Genomic DNA, 16,916 nt, shown 5'->3' on the forward strand with positions numbered 1-16,916 from the left:
TCTGCGGCCCGCTAATCGTTAGCTGTCTTGAGCATATCGACTGCTATCTGAACAGGTCTATCGAACAATCTTCTTGGGCCACTATAACTATAACTATTTTGACAATTGGATTGGTCACCTCTACCACACGGAACCCCACTAATCTATTGATGGAAACGCACGGGGTGGCTATAACAAACCATCTTCTGCTAGCTTGCTACCGATGGCCCGGCTAGCTGTCTGAATCACCGGGACCCCAACCAACCTCACTACTCACTGGACCCTTATGATCACTTGACTAAGCATGCCTCTCCTTAATGTCAATATGCCTTGTCCATTGCTGTTCTGGTTAGTGTTTATTGGCTTATTTCACTGTAGAGCCTCTAGCCCCGCTCATTATACCTTATCCAACCTTTCATTTCCACCACCCACACATGCGATGACATCACCTGGTTTCAATGATGTTTCTAGAGACAATATCTCTCTCATCATCACTCAATACCTAGGTTTACCTCCACTGTATTTACATCCTACCATACCTTTGTCTGTACATTATTCCTTGAAGCTTTTTTATCTCCCCCAGAAACCTCCTTTTACTCTCTGTTCTAGACGTTCTAGACGACCAATTCTCATAGCTTTTAGCCGTACCCTTATCCTACTCCTCCTCTGTTCCTCTGGTGATGTAGAGGTGAATCCAGGCCCTGCAGTACCTAGCTCCACTCCTATTCCCCAGGCGCTCTCTTTTGATGACTTCTGTAACCGTAAAAGCCTTGGTTTCATGCATGTTAACATTAGAAGCCTCCTCCCTAAGTTTGTTTTACTCACTGCTTTAGCACACTCTGCCAACCCTGATGTCCTAGCCGTGTCTGAATCCTGGCTTAGGAAAACCACCAAAAACCCTGAAATCTCCATCGCTAACTATAACATTTTCAGACAAGATAGAACAGTCAAAGGGGGCGATGTTGCAATCTACTGCAGAGACTGCCTGCAGAGTTCTGTCTTACTATCCAGGTCTGTACCCAAACAATTTGAACTTCTACTTTTAAAAATCCACCTCTCTAAAAACAAGTCTCTCACCGTTGCCGCCTGCAATAGACCACCCTCTGCCCCCAGCTGTGCTCTGGACACCATATGTGAACTGATTGCCCCCCATCTATCTTCAGAGCTCGTGCTGCTAGGCGACCTAAACTGTGACATGCTTAACACCCCGGCCATCTTGATGCCCTCAATCTCACACAAATGATCAATGAACCTACCAGGTACCATCCCAAAGCCGTAAACACGGGCACCCTCATAGATATCATCCTAACCAACTTGCCCTCTAAATACACCTCTGCTGTTTTCAACCAAGATCTTAGCGATCACTGCCTCATTGCCTGCATCCGTAATGGGTCAGCGGTCAAACGACCTCCACTCATCACTGTCAAACGCTCCCTGAAACACTTCAGCGAGCAGTCCTTTCTAATCGACCTGGCTGGGGTATCCTGGAAGGATATTGATATCATCCCGTCAGTAGAGGATGCCTGGTTATTTCTTTTAAATGCCTTCCTCACCATCTTGAATAAGCATGCCCCATTCAAGAAATTTAGAACCAGGAACAGATACAGCCCTTGGTTCACTCCAGACCTGACTGCCCTTAACTTCTTATGGCTGCAATCGGGATGATATGACAACAGCCAGAGAAAGTGCAGGGCACCAAATTCAAACAACAGAAATCCTCAGACATACATGTGTCTTATATCATTTTAAATGTAATCTTGTTGTTAATCCCATCAGTGTCCGATTTCAGATATGCTTTTCAGTGAAAGCACTACAAACGATTATGTTAGGTCACACCAAACCACAATAAGCACAGCCATTTTTCCAGCGAAAGATAGCTTTCACAAAAAGAAGAAATAGAGATAAAATTAATCACTAACCTTTGATGATCTTCATCAGATGACACTCATAGGACTTCATGTTATACAATCCATGCATGTTTTGTTTGATAAAGTTCATATTTATATAAAAAAATCTGAGTTTACATTGGCGCGTTACATTCACTAGTTCCAAAAACATCAAGTGATTTTGCATAGCCACATAATTTCAACAGAAATACTCATCATAAATGTAGATGATAATACAAGTTATACACATGGAATTATAGATATACCTCTCCTTAATGCAACCGCTGTGTCAGATTAAAAAAAAAAAAAAAAAAAAAAAATATGGGGAAAACAAACCATGCAATAATCTGAGACGGCGCTCAGAACAATAGCAAAATTAGCCGCCATGTTGGAGTCGACAGAAATACGAAATTACATCATAAATATTCCCTTACCTTTGATTATGTTCATCAGAATGCACTGCCAGGAATCCTTGTTCCACAATAAATCGTTGTTTTGTTCGATAATGTCCATTACTTATGTCCAATTAGCTAATTTTGCTAGCATGTGTAGTACACGTGTCCAAACACTGGCGCAGATCCATGCGAACTCGGACGAAAACTTAAAAAAGTTATATTACAAGTCGAATAAACTGGTCAAACTTAGTACAGAATCAATCTTCAGGATGTTGTTATCATATATATCCTACCGGAGCATTCTTTTCAGTCTCTATAAGTGAGCATTTCTTCATGTCTGTATAAGTAATGGAACGCAAGGCGATATCATGAGGAAAGTGTGTGACCAAGCACAGGCACTCTGCCAGACCACTGACTCAACACCTCCCATCCGGTCCCACAACACAGCATAAGCTTCATTCCACGTTCTACTGACATCTAGTGGAAGGCGTAGGAAGTGCAAACAGATTCATATATTACAGGGAATTGAATAGGCGATGACTTTAACCTGTTGAGGCTGGGGGCGCTGTTGTCACTATTTATGCTAATCGTGTAATTTTTGAAACGGCTTCCTACAAAATTCTTGATCGTACAATATGCATATTATTATTATTATTGGATAGAAAACAGTCTATAGTTTCTATAGGAGTTGAAATTTTGTCTCTAAGTGGAACAGAACCCATTCTACAGCAATTTCCCTGACATGGAGTCAGATTTCAGAAATTTTGGCCACTGTTCTGGAGTCAGTTTTAAAGCCAATGTTATTCCTATGAGTATACGGACACTGCTTACGTCTTCCCCTGGATGCCTTTACGTGATGACGATTTGAATGGGGTCGATTGCGCGTTCACAGGCACTATAAATTAAAAAACCCTGTAGCTAGTCACTCTTTTGGAGCTGCGTCATGCGCCTGGAGGACACCGACCCGCACCTGTTCCAAGCATTAGTGTTGGGAGTAATCTTTCTCCGGTCATGTTAAGACTCGTTATAGGAGTTAAAAACATCATAAGGTATTTAATTTAAAGCGTTTTATAGCAATTTATATCCGTTTAGTGCGATTTTGGGACATTTATTTCTGAAACGCTGTAAATCGCTGGGCACGCTTCCAGTCCATGCTGAACGCAGTTGGCATTTCCACATGGCAAGAGGACAGCTTTCCACCAAAAGACGATTAGACCCAAGAAAGGATCCTTTGCCCAAGATACTGATGGAAGAACAGCTCAAAGTAGGACATTTTTATTATGATAAATCGTGTTTCTGTCAAAATGTTAGTGGCTTAGGACGCCATGTTTTTTGACGTAGCTTCGCTTGGCGCAAACTGTATTGAAAAGTAAGGATAATTTAAAAAATGTAATTCCACGATTGTATTAAGAATTAAATTGTCTATCAATCGCTGTCCACCCTATATTTTTTAGTCACGTTTATGAGTATTTATGTATACGAGTAGATCACTGTCTAATATGGCGCACGGACATTTTCTCACCAGCTGGGCTACTTTTGTCATTGTGTAACCATGATTTTGGTGGCTAAATATGCACATTTTCGAACAAACTGTATATGCATGTTGTAATGTGATGTTACAGGGGTGTCATCTGAAGAATTCTGAGAAGGTTAGTGAAAAAAATAATATATTTTGGCGATGTTTACGTTATCGCTCACTTTGGCTAGAATTAATGCTGGGGTAATGTTTGCACATGTGCTATGCTAATATAACGATTTATTGTGTTTTCGCTGTAAGACACTTAGAAAATCTGAAATATTGTCTGTATTCACAGGATCTGTGTCTTTCGATTAGTGTATGCTGTGTATTTTTACGAAATGTTTGATGATTAGTAAGTAGGTAAACACGTTGCTCAATGTAGTTTTTCTAGTCCATTTGTGACGGTGGGTGCAATTGTAACCTATGCCATCTACCTGAAATATGCACATTTTTCTAACAAAACCTATCCTATACCATAAATATGTTATCAGACTGTCATCTGATGAGTTTTTTTCTTGGTTAGGGGCTATAAATATCTTAGTTTAGCCGAATTAGTGATAGCTACTGGTGTTGGTGGACAAATAAAAGATGGTGGATTATGCTAATGTATTTTTAGCTAATAGATTTACATCTTTACATATTGTGTCTTCCCTGTAAAACATTTTAAAAATCGGACATGTTGGCTGGATTCACAAGATCTGTGTCTTTCATTAGCTGTATTGGACTTTAATGTGTGAAAGTTAAATATTTTAAAAATATATATTTTTTTTTAATTTCGCGGCACTGGTTTTTCAGTGGGGGGGGGGGGGGGGTGCCGCTAGCGGCACGCTCATCCTAGACAGGTTTTATACTGTCCTGTGGGTTTTCAGTTTTCAACCCTAATTTAACACACCTGGTTGTATTTATTAGCTACTCAACAAGACCTTAACTAGCTGAATCAGATATGCTAAATTAATAAGGGGGGAAAAGTAAGGGACCATTCCTGATTCTGCCATTAGAGTCTTCCATTAAAGTTCTGTTAGATCGTTTAACCCTTTATCCACGTTATAGCAGGGGATGTAAAGCCATAACACATTATAGCAGGGGGTGTAAAGCCATAACACATTATAGCAGGGGGTGTAAAGCCGTAACACATTATAGCAGGGGGTGTAAAGCCACAACACATTATAGCAGGGGGTGTAAAGCCATAACACATTATAGCAGGGGGTGTAAACTGTCTAGGAGGAGCGTGCCGCTAGCGGCACCCCCCCCACATTCCACTGAAAAGGCAGAGCCGCGAAATTCAAAAAATATATTTTTTTTAAATATTTAACTTTCACACATTAAAGTCCAATACAGCTAATGGAAGACACAGATCTTGTGAATCCAGCCAACATGTCCGATTTTTAAAATGTTTTACAGGGAAGACACAATATGTAAAGATGTAAATCTATTACCTAAAAACACATTAGCATAATCCACCATCTTTACTTTGTCCACCATCAACAGTAGCTATCACCAATTCGGCTAAACTAAGATATTGATAGCCCCTAACCAAGAAAAAAACTCATCAGATGACAGTCTGATAACATATTTATGGTATAGGATAGGTTTTGTTAGAAAAATGTGCATATTTCAGGTAGATGGCTAGTTTACAATTGCACCCACCGTCACAAATGGACTAGAATAATTACAATGAGCAACGTGTTTACCTAACTACTAATCATCAAACATTTCGTAAAAATACACAGCATACACTAATCGAAAGACACAGATCCTGTGAATACAGACAATGTTTCAGATTTTCTAAGTGTCTTACAGCGAAAACACAATAAATCGTTATATTAGCATAGCACATAGCACATAGCAGCCCAGCATTGATTCTAGCCAAAGAGAGCGATAACGTAAACATCGCCAAAATATATTATTTTTTTCACTAACCTTCTCAGAATTCTTCAGATGACACCCCTGTAACATCACATTACAACATACATATACAGTTTGTTCGAAAATGTGCATATTTAGCCACCAAAATCATGGTTAGACAATGACAAAAGTTGCCCAGCTGGTGAGAAAATGTTGGTGCGCCATATTAGACAGTGATCTACTCTTATACATAAATACTCATAAACGTGACTAAAAAATATAGGGTGGACAGCGATTGATAGACAATTTAATTCTTAATACAATCGCGGAATTACATTTTTTAAATTATCCTTACTTTTCAATACAGTTTGCGCCAAGCGAAGCTACGTCAAAAAACATGACGTCCTAAGCCACTAACATTTTTCGACAGAAACACGATTTATCATAATAAAAATTTCCTACTTTGAGCTGTTCTTCCATCAGTATCTTGGGCAAAGGATCCTTTCTTGGGTCTAATCGTCTTTTGGTGGAAAGCTGTCCTCTTGCCATGTGGAAATGCCAACTGCGTTCGGGATGAACTGGAAGCGTGCCCAGCGATTCACAGCGTTTCAGAAATAAATGTCCCAAAATCGCACTAAACGGATATAAATTGCTATAAAACGCTTTAAATTAACTACCTTATGATGTTTTTAACTCCTATAACGAGTCTTAACATGACCGGAGAAAGATTACTCCCAACACTAATGCTTGGAACAGGTGCGGGTCGGTGTCCTCCACGCGCGTGACGCACCAAGAAAAGAGTTGCTAGCTACAGGGTTTTTTAATTTATAGTGCCTGTGAACGCGCAATCGACCCCATTCAAATCGTCATCACGTAAAGGCATCCAGGGGAAGACGTAAGCAGTGTCCGTATCCTCATAGCAATAACAGTGGCCTTTTAACTGACTCCAGATCAGGGGCCAACATTTCTGAAATCTGACTCCATGTCAGGGAAATTGCTGTAGAATGGGTTCTGTTCCACTTAGAGACAAAATTTCAACTCCTATAGAAACTATAGACTGTTTTCTATCCAATAATAATAATAATATGCATATTGTACGATCAAGAATTTTGTAGGAAGCCGTTTCAAAAATTACACGATTACCATAAATGGTGACAACAGCGCCCCCAGCCTTAACAGGTTAACATCGACCACTCTCAGAATTCTCACTTCCTGTTTGGATTTTTTCTCAGGTTTTTGTCTGCCATATGAGTTCTGTTGTACTCACAAACATAATTCAAACAGTTTTAGAAACTTCAGAGTTTTCTATCCAATACTAATAATAATATGCATATATTAGCAACTGGGACTGAGGAGCAGGCAGTTTACTCTGGGCACCTTTGATCCAAGCTACTCAATACTGCCCCTGCAGCCATAAGAAGTTAAACAACACAAAAACATCCTGTGGCGTTCTGCATTAGCATCGAACAGCCCCCGTGATATGCAACTTTTCAGGGAAGTTAGAAACCAATATACACAGGCAGTTAGAAAAGCCAAGGCTAGCTTTTTTGCTTCCTGCAATACAAACTCAAAGTTCTGGGACATTGTAAAGTCCATGGAGAATAAGAGCAGCTGCCCACTGTACTGAGGATAGGAAACTCTGTCACCACCGATATATCCACTATAATTAAGAATTTCAATTAGCATTCTTCTACGGCTTTCCACCTGGCTACCCCTACCCCGGTCAACAGCACTACACCCCCCACAGCAACTTGCCCAAGCCTTCCCCATTTCTCCTTCTCCCAAATCCAGTCAGCTGATGTTCTGAAAGAGCTGCAAAATCTGGACGCCCACATATCAGCTGGGCTAGACAATCTGGACCCTCTTTTTCTAAAATGATCTGCCTAAATTGTTGCAACCCCTATTACTAGCCTGTTCAACCTCTCGTGTCGTCTGAGATTCCCAAAGATTGGAAAGCAGCTGCGGTCATCCCCCTCTTCAAAGGGGGGGGACACTCTTGACCCAAACTGTTACAGACCTATATCTATCCTACCCTGCCTTTCTAAGGTCTTCGAAAGCCAAGTCAACAAACAGATTACCGACCATCTCGAATCCCACCATACCTTCTCCGCTATGCAATCTGGTTTCAGAGCTGATCATGGGTGCACCTCAGACACGCTCAAGATCCTAAATTATATCTTAACCGCCATCGATAAGAAACAATACTGTGCAGCCGTATTCACTGACCTGGCCAAGGCTTTCGACTCTGTCAATCATCACATCCTCATCGGCAGACTCAACAACCTTGGTTTCTCAAATGACTGCCTCGCCTGGTTCACCAACTACTTCTCCGACAGAGTTCCGTGTGTCAAATCTGAGGGCCTGTTGTCCGGGCCTCTGGCAGTCTCTATGGGGGTGCCACAGGGTTCAATTCTTGGACCGACTCTCTTCTCTGTATACATCAATGATGTTGCTCTTGCTGCTGGTCAGTCTCTGATCCACCTCTACGCAGACGTCACCTTTCTGTATACCTCTGGCCCTTCTTTTGACACTGTGTTAACAACCCTCCAGACGAGATTCAATGCCATACAACTCTTCTTCCGTGGCCTCCAACTGCTCTTAAATACAAGCTAAACTAAATGCATGCTCTTCAACCGATCGCTGCCTGCTCCTGCCCGCCTGTCCAGCATCACTACTCTGGACGGTTCTGACTTAGAATATGTGGACAACTACAAATACCTAGGTGTCTGGTTAGACTGTAAACTCTCCTTCCAGACTCACATCAAACATCTCCAATCCAAAGTTAAATCTAGAATCGGCTTCCTATTTCGCAAAAGAAAGCATCCTTTACCCATGCTGCCAAACATACCCTCGTAAAACTGACCATCTTACCGATCCTCGACTTTGGCGATGTCATTTACTAAATAGCCTCCAACACTCTACTCAACAAATTGGATGCAGTCTATCACAGTGCCATCCGTTTTGTCACCAAAGCCCCATATACTACCCACTACTGCAACCTGTATGCTCTCGTTGGCTGGCCCTCGCTTCATACTCGTCGTCAAACCCACTGGCTCCAGGTCATCTACAAGACCCTGCGAGGTAAAGTCCCGCCTTATCTCTGCTCGCTGGTTACCATAGCAGCATCCACCCGTAGCACGCGCTCCAGCAGGTATATCTCACTTGTCACCCCCAAAGCCAATTCCTCCTTTGACCACCTCTCCTTCCAGTTCTCTGCTGCCAATGACTGGAACGAACTACAAAAATCTCTGAAACTGAAACCATATCTAATATACATGCCTATATCTAATATACATGCCTATATCTAATATACATGCCTATATCTAATATACATGCCTATATCTAATATACATACCTATATCTAATATACATATCTAATATACATATCTAATATACATGCCTATATCTAATATACATGCCTATATCTAATATACATATCTAATATACATGCCTATATCTAATATACATATCTAATATACATGCCTATATCTAATATACATATCTAATATACATACCTATATCTAATATACATATCTAATATACATACCTATATCTAATATACATGCCTATATCTAATATACATGCCTATATCTAATATACATATCTAATATACATGCCTATATCTAATATACATACCTATATCTAATATACATATCTAATATACATATCTAATATACATGCCTATATCTAATATACATATCTAATATACATGCCTATATCTAATATACATATCTAATATACATGCCTATATCTAATATACATATCTAATATACATGCCTATATCTAATATACATATCTAATATACATACCTATATCTAATATACATATCTAATATACATACCTATATCTAATATACATGCCTATATCTAATATACATGCCTATATCTAATATACATGCCTATATCTAATATACATGCCTATATCTAATATACATACCTATATCTAATATACATGCCTATATCTAATATACATACCTATATCTAATATACAGGCCTATATCTAATATACATATCTAATATACATATCTAATATACATGCCTATATCTAATATACATGCCTATATCTAATATACAGGCCTATATCTAATATACATGCCTATATCTAATATACATACCTATATCTAATATACATATCTAATATACAGGCCTATATCTAATATACATACCTATATCTAATATACATATCTAATATACAGGCCTATATCTAATATACATGCCTATATCTAATATACATATCTAATATACATGCCTATATCTAATATACATACCTATATCTAATATACATACCTATATCTAATATACATATCTAATATACATACCTATATCTAATATACATGCCTATATCTAATATACATGCCTATATCTAATATACGTGCCTATATCTAATATACATGCCTATATCTAATATACATGCCTATATCTAATATACATACCTATATCTAATATACATACCTATATCTAATATACATGCCTATATCTAATATACATGCCTATATCTAATATACATACCTATATCTAATATACAGGCCTATATCTAATATACAGGCCTATATCTAATATACATGCCTATATCTAATATACATATCTAATATACATATCTAATATACATGCCTATATCTAATATACATACCTATATCTAATATACATGCCTATGCCTATACATACCTACATTGGCCCTGGCCACATCTGCAGTCCTCATGCCTCCTTGCAGCATGCCTAAGGCACGTTCATGCAGATGAGCAGGGACCCTGGGCATCTTTCTTTTGGGGTTTTTCAGAGTCAGTAGAAAGGCCTCATTAGTGTCCTAAGTTTTCATAACTGTGACTTTAATTGCCTACCGTCTGTAAGCTGTTAGTGTCTTAACGACCATTCCACAGGTGCATGTTCATTAATTGTTTATGGTTCATTGAACAAGCATAGGAAACAGTGTTTAAACCCTTTACAATGAAGATCTGTGAAGTTATTTGGATTTTTACGAATTAAAGACGGTCCTGAAAAAGGGGTGTTTCTTTTTTTGCTGAGTTTATATTAGATACACATATGTATATTAGAAATATGTATATTAGATATAGATATTAGATAAATATGTATATTAGATATACATATTAGATAAATATTTATATTAGATAAATATGTATATTAGATATAGATATTAGATAAATATGTATATTAGATATAGGTATGTACAGTTGAAGTCGAAAGTTTACATACACCTTAGACAAATACATTTAAACTCAGTTTTTCACAATTTCTGACATTTAATTCTAGTAAAAATTCCCTGCCTTAAGTCAGTTAGGATCTCCACTTTATTTGAAGAATGTGAAATGTCAGAATAATAGTAGAGTGATTTATTTCAGCTTTTATTTCTTTCATCACATTCCCAGAGGGTCAGACGTTTACATGCCTATACCCATACAAGAGTGTGCCAAGCTGTCATCAAGGCAAAGGGTGGCTGTTGAAGAATCTACAATATAGCATTTATTTACATTTGTTTAACACCTTTTTTGGTTACTACATGATTCCATATGTGGTATTTCATAGTTTTGATGTCTTCATTATTATTCTACAATGTAGAAAATAGTACAAATATAGGAAAACCCTGGAATGAGTAGGTGTCCAAACTTTTGACTGGTCAAACTGGCCCTCCTGTGTACAGCCGAGAAGCACATAGCCAGATTAGTTTTGACAGAACTGTGGACTATGTGTAATAGCTTTACCTTTGGTCTGGTCTATCATCTCTAATTCATCTGATAACTTCCATCTCTCTCTCTCTCTCCAGAGGAGTATGTGGCCAACTCAAGGATGATGGAGATTGAGAGTGGAGCTGCCAACATGGCCCAGTCCAAGCCTCAGCTCCAGCCCCAGCCTCAGCCCCATCCTGAGCCTCAGCTCCAGGCTCAGCTCCTGTCCCAGCCTCGTCCTCAGCCCCTGTCCCAGCCTCGTCCTCAGCCCCTGTCCCAGCCCCGACCTCAGCCCCTGTCCCAGCCCCGACCTCAGCCCCGTCCTCAGCCCCGTCCTCAGCCCCTGTCCCAGCCTCATCCTCAGCCCCTGTCCCAGCCTCATCCTCAGCCCCTGTCCCAGCCCCATCCTCAGCCCCTGTCCCAGCCTCATCCTCAGCCCCTGTCCCAGCCCCATCCTCAGCCCCTGTCCCAGCCCCATCCTCAGCCCCTGTCCCAGCCCCATCCTCAGCCCCTGTCCCAGCCCCGTCCTCAGCCCCTGTCCCAGCCCCATCCTCAGCCCCTGTCCCAGCCCCGTCCTCGTCCTCAGCCCCAGTGGTTTGAGCCCAGCACCGTAAGGAGTGGTGTTGCCCCTGCTCCAGCCCCAACAGCGATTCCGGCCCACTTCCCCTCCACCAAGCTGGTGATAAAGCAGGGAGGAGCAGGGGCGTCTGTCTCCTGGTCCAGCTCCCCAGCTCCTGTGGCCAGGTCGGGGTCAGGGGTCAGACAGACAGCCGACACCCAGAGTCACAGCTCATCCTTCAGCCGCGCTCCTCCACCTCCCTCCCGTCACTCACCCCACCACCCTTTCTCCTCCTCTCGTCCAGCTGAGGATGGTGATCCTCTCCCCCGGAGGACCAGTAAACCCCCCATGAAGACGTACGCTGCCCGCCCGCGCATCGGCTTGAAGCTCAAGATCAAGCAGGAGGCGGGGTTTAGTAAGGTGGTGCATAACACCGCCCTCGACCCGGTCCACACACCATCCACACCCCAACCTACCACCCAGCCCCACCTGGCGCCGGCACTCCATAAAGCCCAAACAGCAGCACTAGCCACGCCACCTTCTATAACTGTCATTAGGACTCCTCCCACTAGCTGTAACACAGCCTCCTTAGCAACGGTCTTCATAGCAACCACACAGGCGACCCCCAGCCCACAGACGGTCACAGCGCCGGCATCCTCCTCCACGGCTCAGCTGAACGGAGCGTTAGAACATCACAATGTGGGTGGAATCAAGCGTAACCCCGCCTCCACGGCCACTTCCCCTCAGACCACCTGCCGCCTGCCTCTACGGAAGACTTACCGGGAGAACATCAGCCCCCGCGTCCGACCGGGCGTACCGGGGGGAGGAGGAGACAGTGTCCCGTACCCCCGTCCCTCCCCCTCGCCCCCCAATTCTCCCCCCCCACCCTCCTCACCCTCTCCTTCAGAGGGGACAGTGATCGCCAGCTTGAAGCTGGAGAAGAGAGGAGGCAGCCCCAGGGAGGGGGGCTCTCACACAGAGCTCAGCCGGGAGGCCCTGAGGCTGGGGAACTCCTCCTCTCCTGGCCTAGTGCAGGGCATCACAAACACCCAGCAGCATCTCTCAGACAGAGAGGAGGAGGAGAGGGGGAGAGAAGGGGATCATTGGGACAGAGGGGCGGACATGGGGAGGTATAAGAGGGTGAGCAGTAAAAACCACCAGAGGTCAGGTGGCGGCGGGGGGGGTGATACGTTCAGAATGGACCAGCATGCCCCTGGGCCCCCTTCCTCGCCGCCAGACACTTTTTGTTACAGAGACTCATCACTTCCTGCAAAGCGCTGTAAGTCAGACTCTCCTGTCATGGACAACGCCTCCTTCTCCTCCGGTTCCCCGCCACACGATGAGTCTCTTAACGAGCACCTGCAGTGTGCCATCGACACCATCCTCAACTTGCAGGGCCAGGCCCAGGGTCCCACGCCGCGCGGGGCCAAAGGGGGCTCCGGCAGGCCACACCACCACCACCACCACAGCCAGCGACCCGCGGCCCCCCAGCCCTCCTCACACACATACAGACCCTCAGTCTCCTCTTCATCTTCATCCTCTCTGGCCCATCACTCTCAGGTTGGAGGCAGAGGACTGGTACCACAGACTCACAGCAGATAACACACACAACCGTTGGGACTGAAGAGAGAGGATTAACTCTCTCACTGCTCTGACAAGCTCGGTCGGCCTCGTTTGTCCATCTGAATGTTTACTTTACAATGCCCACAGTCACTGGATAGATGGTGATGACTTTCTCTGTAAAAAGGTATGCTTTACTCTGTGGCAGGACCCTCTGCTCTCTCAACTACGCTCAATCATCAATTTGATTCATTTGTCTCCAGTTTTGTTGTATTATTGAAGGTTTTCCATTTTTCATTCCCGCTGTATTCTTTAGTCATCATGTTATAGCTGCTGCCCGCCTGTCTGTATAACCAATAAGACCTGGGTCGTGTTCAGTAGGTATAAAACAGGAGAAAACTACAGGAACTTGTCCAATAATAAGAGATGTGTTTTTCTGTGACTAAATGTTTTGCTACGGTTTGCTCTACTGAACATAATCAGGGCAGGACTGCATAGAGCTGCCTAAAGCCTCTCTTCAGTAGGTAAACCACAGAGGAGAGGCTTGTGTCAGCTATCTCATCATCATTACAGCTCCACGTCTCTTTGTCCATATTCTGACTTCTATCATCACCACAAATACACCTTCTGGTCCCAGCTCTTCAGTTCTTCTTAGCTACATGGTTAGGTTGTGTTTCTTTCAAATACATGTTGTAGTATGGTTAAATGTTGAGGTGGTTGACTGACTGGTGGTTGACTGACTGGTGGTTGACTGACTGGTGGTTGACTGACTGGTGGTTGACTGACTGGTGGTTGACTGACTGGTGGTTGACTGACTGGTGGTTGACTGACTGGTGGTTGACTGACTGGTTGACTGACTGGTTGACTGACTGGTGGCTGACTGGTGGCTGACCGTCTGGTTGACCGTCTGGTTGACTGACTGGTGGCTGACTGGTGGCTGACCGTCTGGTTGACTGACTGGTGGTTGACTGACTGGTGGCTGACCGTCTGGTTGACTGACTGGTGGCTGACTGACTGGTGGCTGACTGGTGGCTGACTGGTGGCTGACCGTCTGGTTGACTGACTGGTTGACTGACTGGTGGCTGACTGGTGGCTGACCGTCTGGTTGACTGACTGGTGGCTGACTGACTGGTGGCTGACTGGTGGCTGACCGTCTGGTTGACTGACTGGTGGCTGACCGTCTGGTTGACTGACTGGTGGTTGACTGACTGGTGGCTGACTGACTGGTGGCTGACTGGTGGCTGACCGTCTGGTTGACTGACTGGTGGCTGACCGTCTGGTTGACTGTTGAGGCTGCCGCTCTCTTACTGTAATGACGATGAGCTGTTGATGAAACATGTGAAATCTCCTTTACATGTTAAAGCATGTCCTCTGGTTGTCCTGACCATGGCTGACTGACTGGTGGCTGACCGTCTGGTTGACTGACTGGTGGCTGACCGTCTGGTTGTCCTGACCATGGCTGACTGACTGGTGGCTGACCGTCTGGTTGACTGACTGGTGGCTGACCGTCTGGTTGACTGTTGAGGCTGCCGCTCTCTTACTGTAATGACGATGAGCTGTTGATGAAACATGTAGGTATGAAATCTCCTTTACATTTTAAAGCATGTCCTCTGGTTGTCCTGACCATGGCTGACTGACTGGTGGCTGACCGTCTGGTTGACTGACTGGTGGCTGACCGTCTGGTTGTCCTGACCATGGCTGACTGACTGGTGGCTGACCGTCTGGTTGACTGACTGGTGGCTGACCGTCTGGTTGACTGTTGAGGCTGCCGCTCTCTTACTGTAATGACGATGAGCTGTTGATGAAACATGTAGGTATGAAATCTCCTTTACATTTTAAAGCATGTCCTCTGGTTGTCCTGACCATGGCTGACTGACTGGTGGCTGACCGTCTGGTTGACTGACTGGTGGCTGACCGTCTGGTTGTCCTGACCATGGCTGACTGACTGGTGGCTGACCGTCTGGTTGACTGACTGGTGGCTGACCGTCTGGTTGACTGTTGAGGCTGCCGCTCTCTTACTGTAATGACGATGAGCTGTTGATGAAACATGTAGGTATGAAATCTCCTTTACATTTTAAAGCATGTCCTCTGGTTGTCCTGACCATGGCTGACTGACTGGTGGCTGACCGTCTGGTTGACTGACTGGTGGCTGACCGTCTGGTTGTCCTGACCATGGCTGACTGACTGGTGGCTGACCGTCTGGTTGACTGACTGGTGGCTGACCGTCTGGTTGACTGTTGAGGCTGCCGCTCTCTTACTGTAATGACGATGAGCTGTTGATGAAACATGTAGGTATGAAATCTCCTTTACATTTTAAAGCATGTCCTCTGGTTGTCCTGACCATGGCTGACTGACTGGTGGCTGACCGTCTGGTTGACTGACTGGTGGCTGACCGTCTGGTTGTCCTGACCATGGCTGACTGACTGGTGGCTGACCGTCTGGTTGACTGACTGGTGGCTGACCGTCTGGTTGACTGTTGAGGCTGCCGCTCTCTTACTGTAATGACGATGAGCTGTTGATGAAACATGTAGGTATGAAATCTCCTTTACATTTTAAAGCATGTCCTCTGGTTGTCCTGACCATGGCTGACGTTCAGTAGGCTAGGATGCATTTCAGTTAGCATGGACACATTTATCAAATCTCTTCTTCTCTCACTGTTCATCCCAGCATCCTTATCTTCAAAGCCTGTTGGACAATTCAAACCCAAGAGCAACAGCAACATGGACAAACCAACAATAATGTACAAAAAAAGAGAATTTGAAGTATAGTATTAGATTAATTTTGTATTGTATTTATTGTGTATAATGACACTTTTAAATAAATAAATAAAACTGTAAATTAAATCTTTATTGAAAGAGTTGATGCTTATAATCCTTTTAGGTGGGTCTAATCCTGGCTGCTGATTGGTTCAAACCGTGTTCCAGCCGGTATCTATATGGCTATGACATTGAAATGCCTGTTTACTGTTCCGTCTCCCTGCACATTGTGTGCAGTCTGATGTCATTTCCTGTTTACTGCTCCGTCTCCACGTTGTGTGCAGTCTATGATGTCATTTCCTGTTTACTGTTCCGTCTCCCTGCACATTGTGTGCAGTCTATGATGTCATTTCCTGTTTACTGTTCCGTCTCCCTGCACATTGTGTGCAGTCTATGATGTCATTTCCTGTTTACTGTTCCATCTCCCTGCACATTGTGTGCAGTCTATGATGTCATTTCCTGTTTACTGTTCCGTCTCCCTGCACATTGTGTGCAGTCTATGGTGTCATTTCCTGTTTACTGTACCATCTCCCTGCACATTGTGTGCAGTCTATGGTGTCATTTCCTGTTTACTGTTCCATCTCCCTGGACGTTGTGTGCAGTCTATGGTGTCATTTCCTGTTTACTGTTCCGTCTCCCTGCACGTTGTGTGCAGTCTATGATGTAATTTCCTGTTTACTGTTCCATCTCCCTGCACATTGTGTGCAGTCTATGATGTCATTTCCTGTTTACTGTTC

The 16,916-nt window shown here is 43.5% G+C and overlaps 1 protein-coding gene across 1 annotated transcript in view; it reads left to right on the forward strand.

Annotated features, from left to right (window-relative positions):
• LOC129842100 (BRD4-interacting chromatin-remodeling complex-associated protein-like) overlaps positions 1–16,266 on the forward strand; it is a 136,496-nt gene extending 120,230 nt beyond the window's left edge. The window contains exon 15 of the mRNA XM_055910494.1: positions 11,403–16,266. Within this exon, the coding sequence (XP_055766469.1) occupies positions 11,403–13,465 (2,063 nt within the window). The 3' untranslated portion in view covers positions 13,466–16,266. The remainder of the gene's footprint in view (positions 1–11,402) is intronic.
• Positions 16,267–16,916: the final 650 nt, after the last annotated feature.

Source organism: Salvelinus fontinalis, unplaced genomic scaffold (assembly GCF_029448725.1).
Source record: "Salvelinus fontinalis isolate EN_2023a unplaced genomic scaffold, ASM2944872v1 scaffold_0012, whole genome shotgun sequence".
In the NCBI taxonomy this organism is placed as follows: Eukaryota; Metazoa; Chordata; class Actinopteri; order Salmoniformes; family Salmonidae; genus Salvelinus; species Salvelinus fontinalis.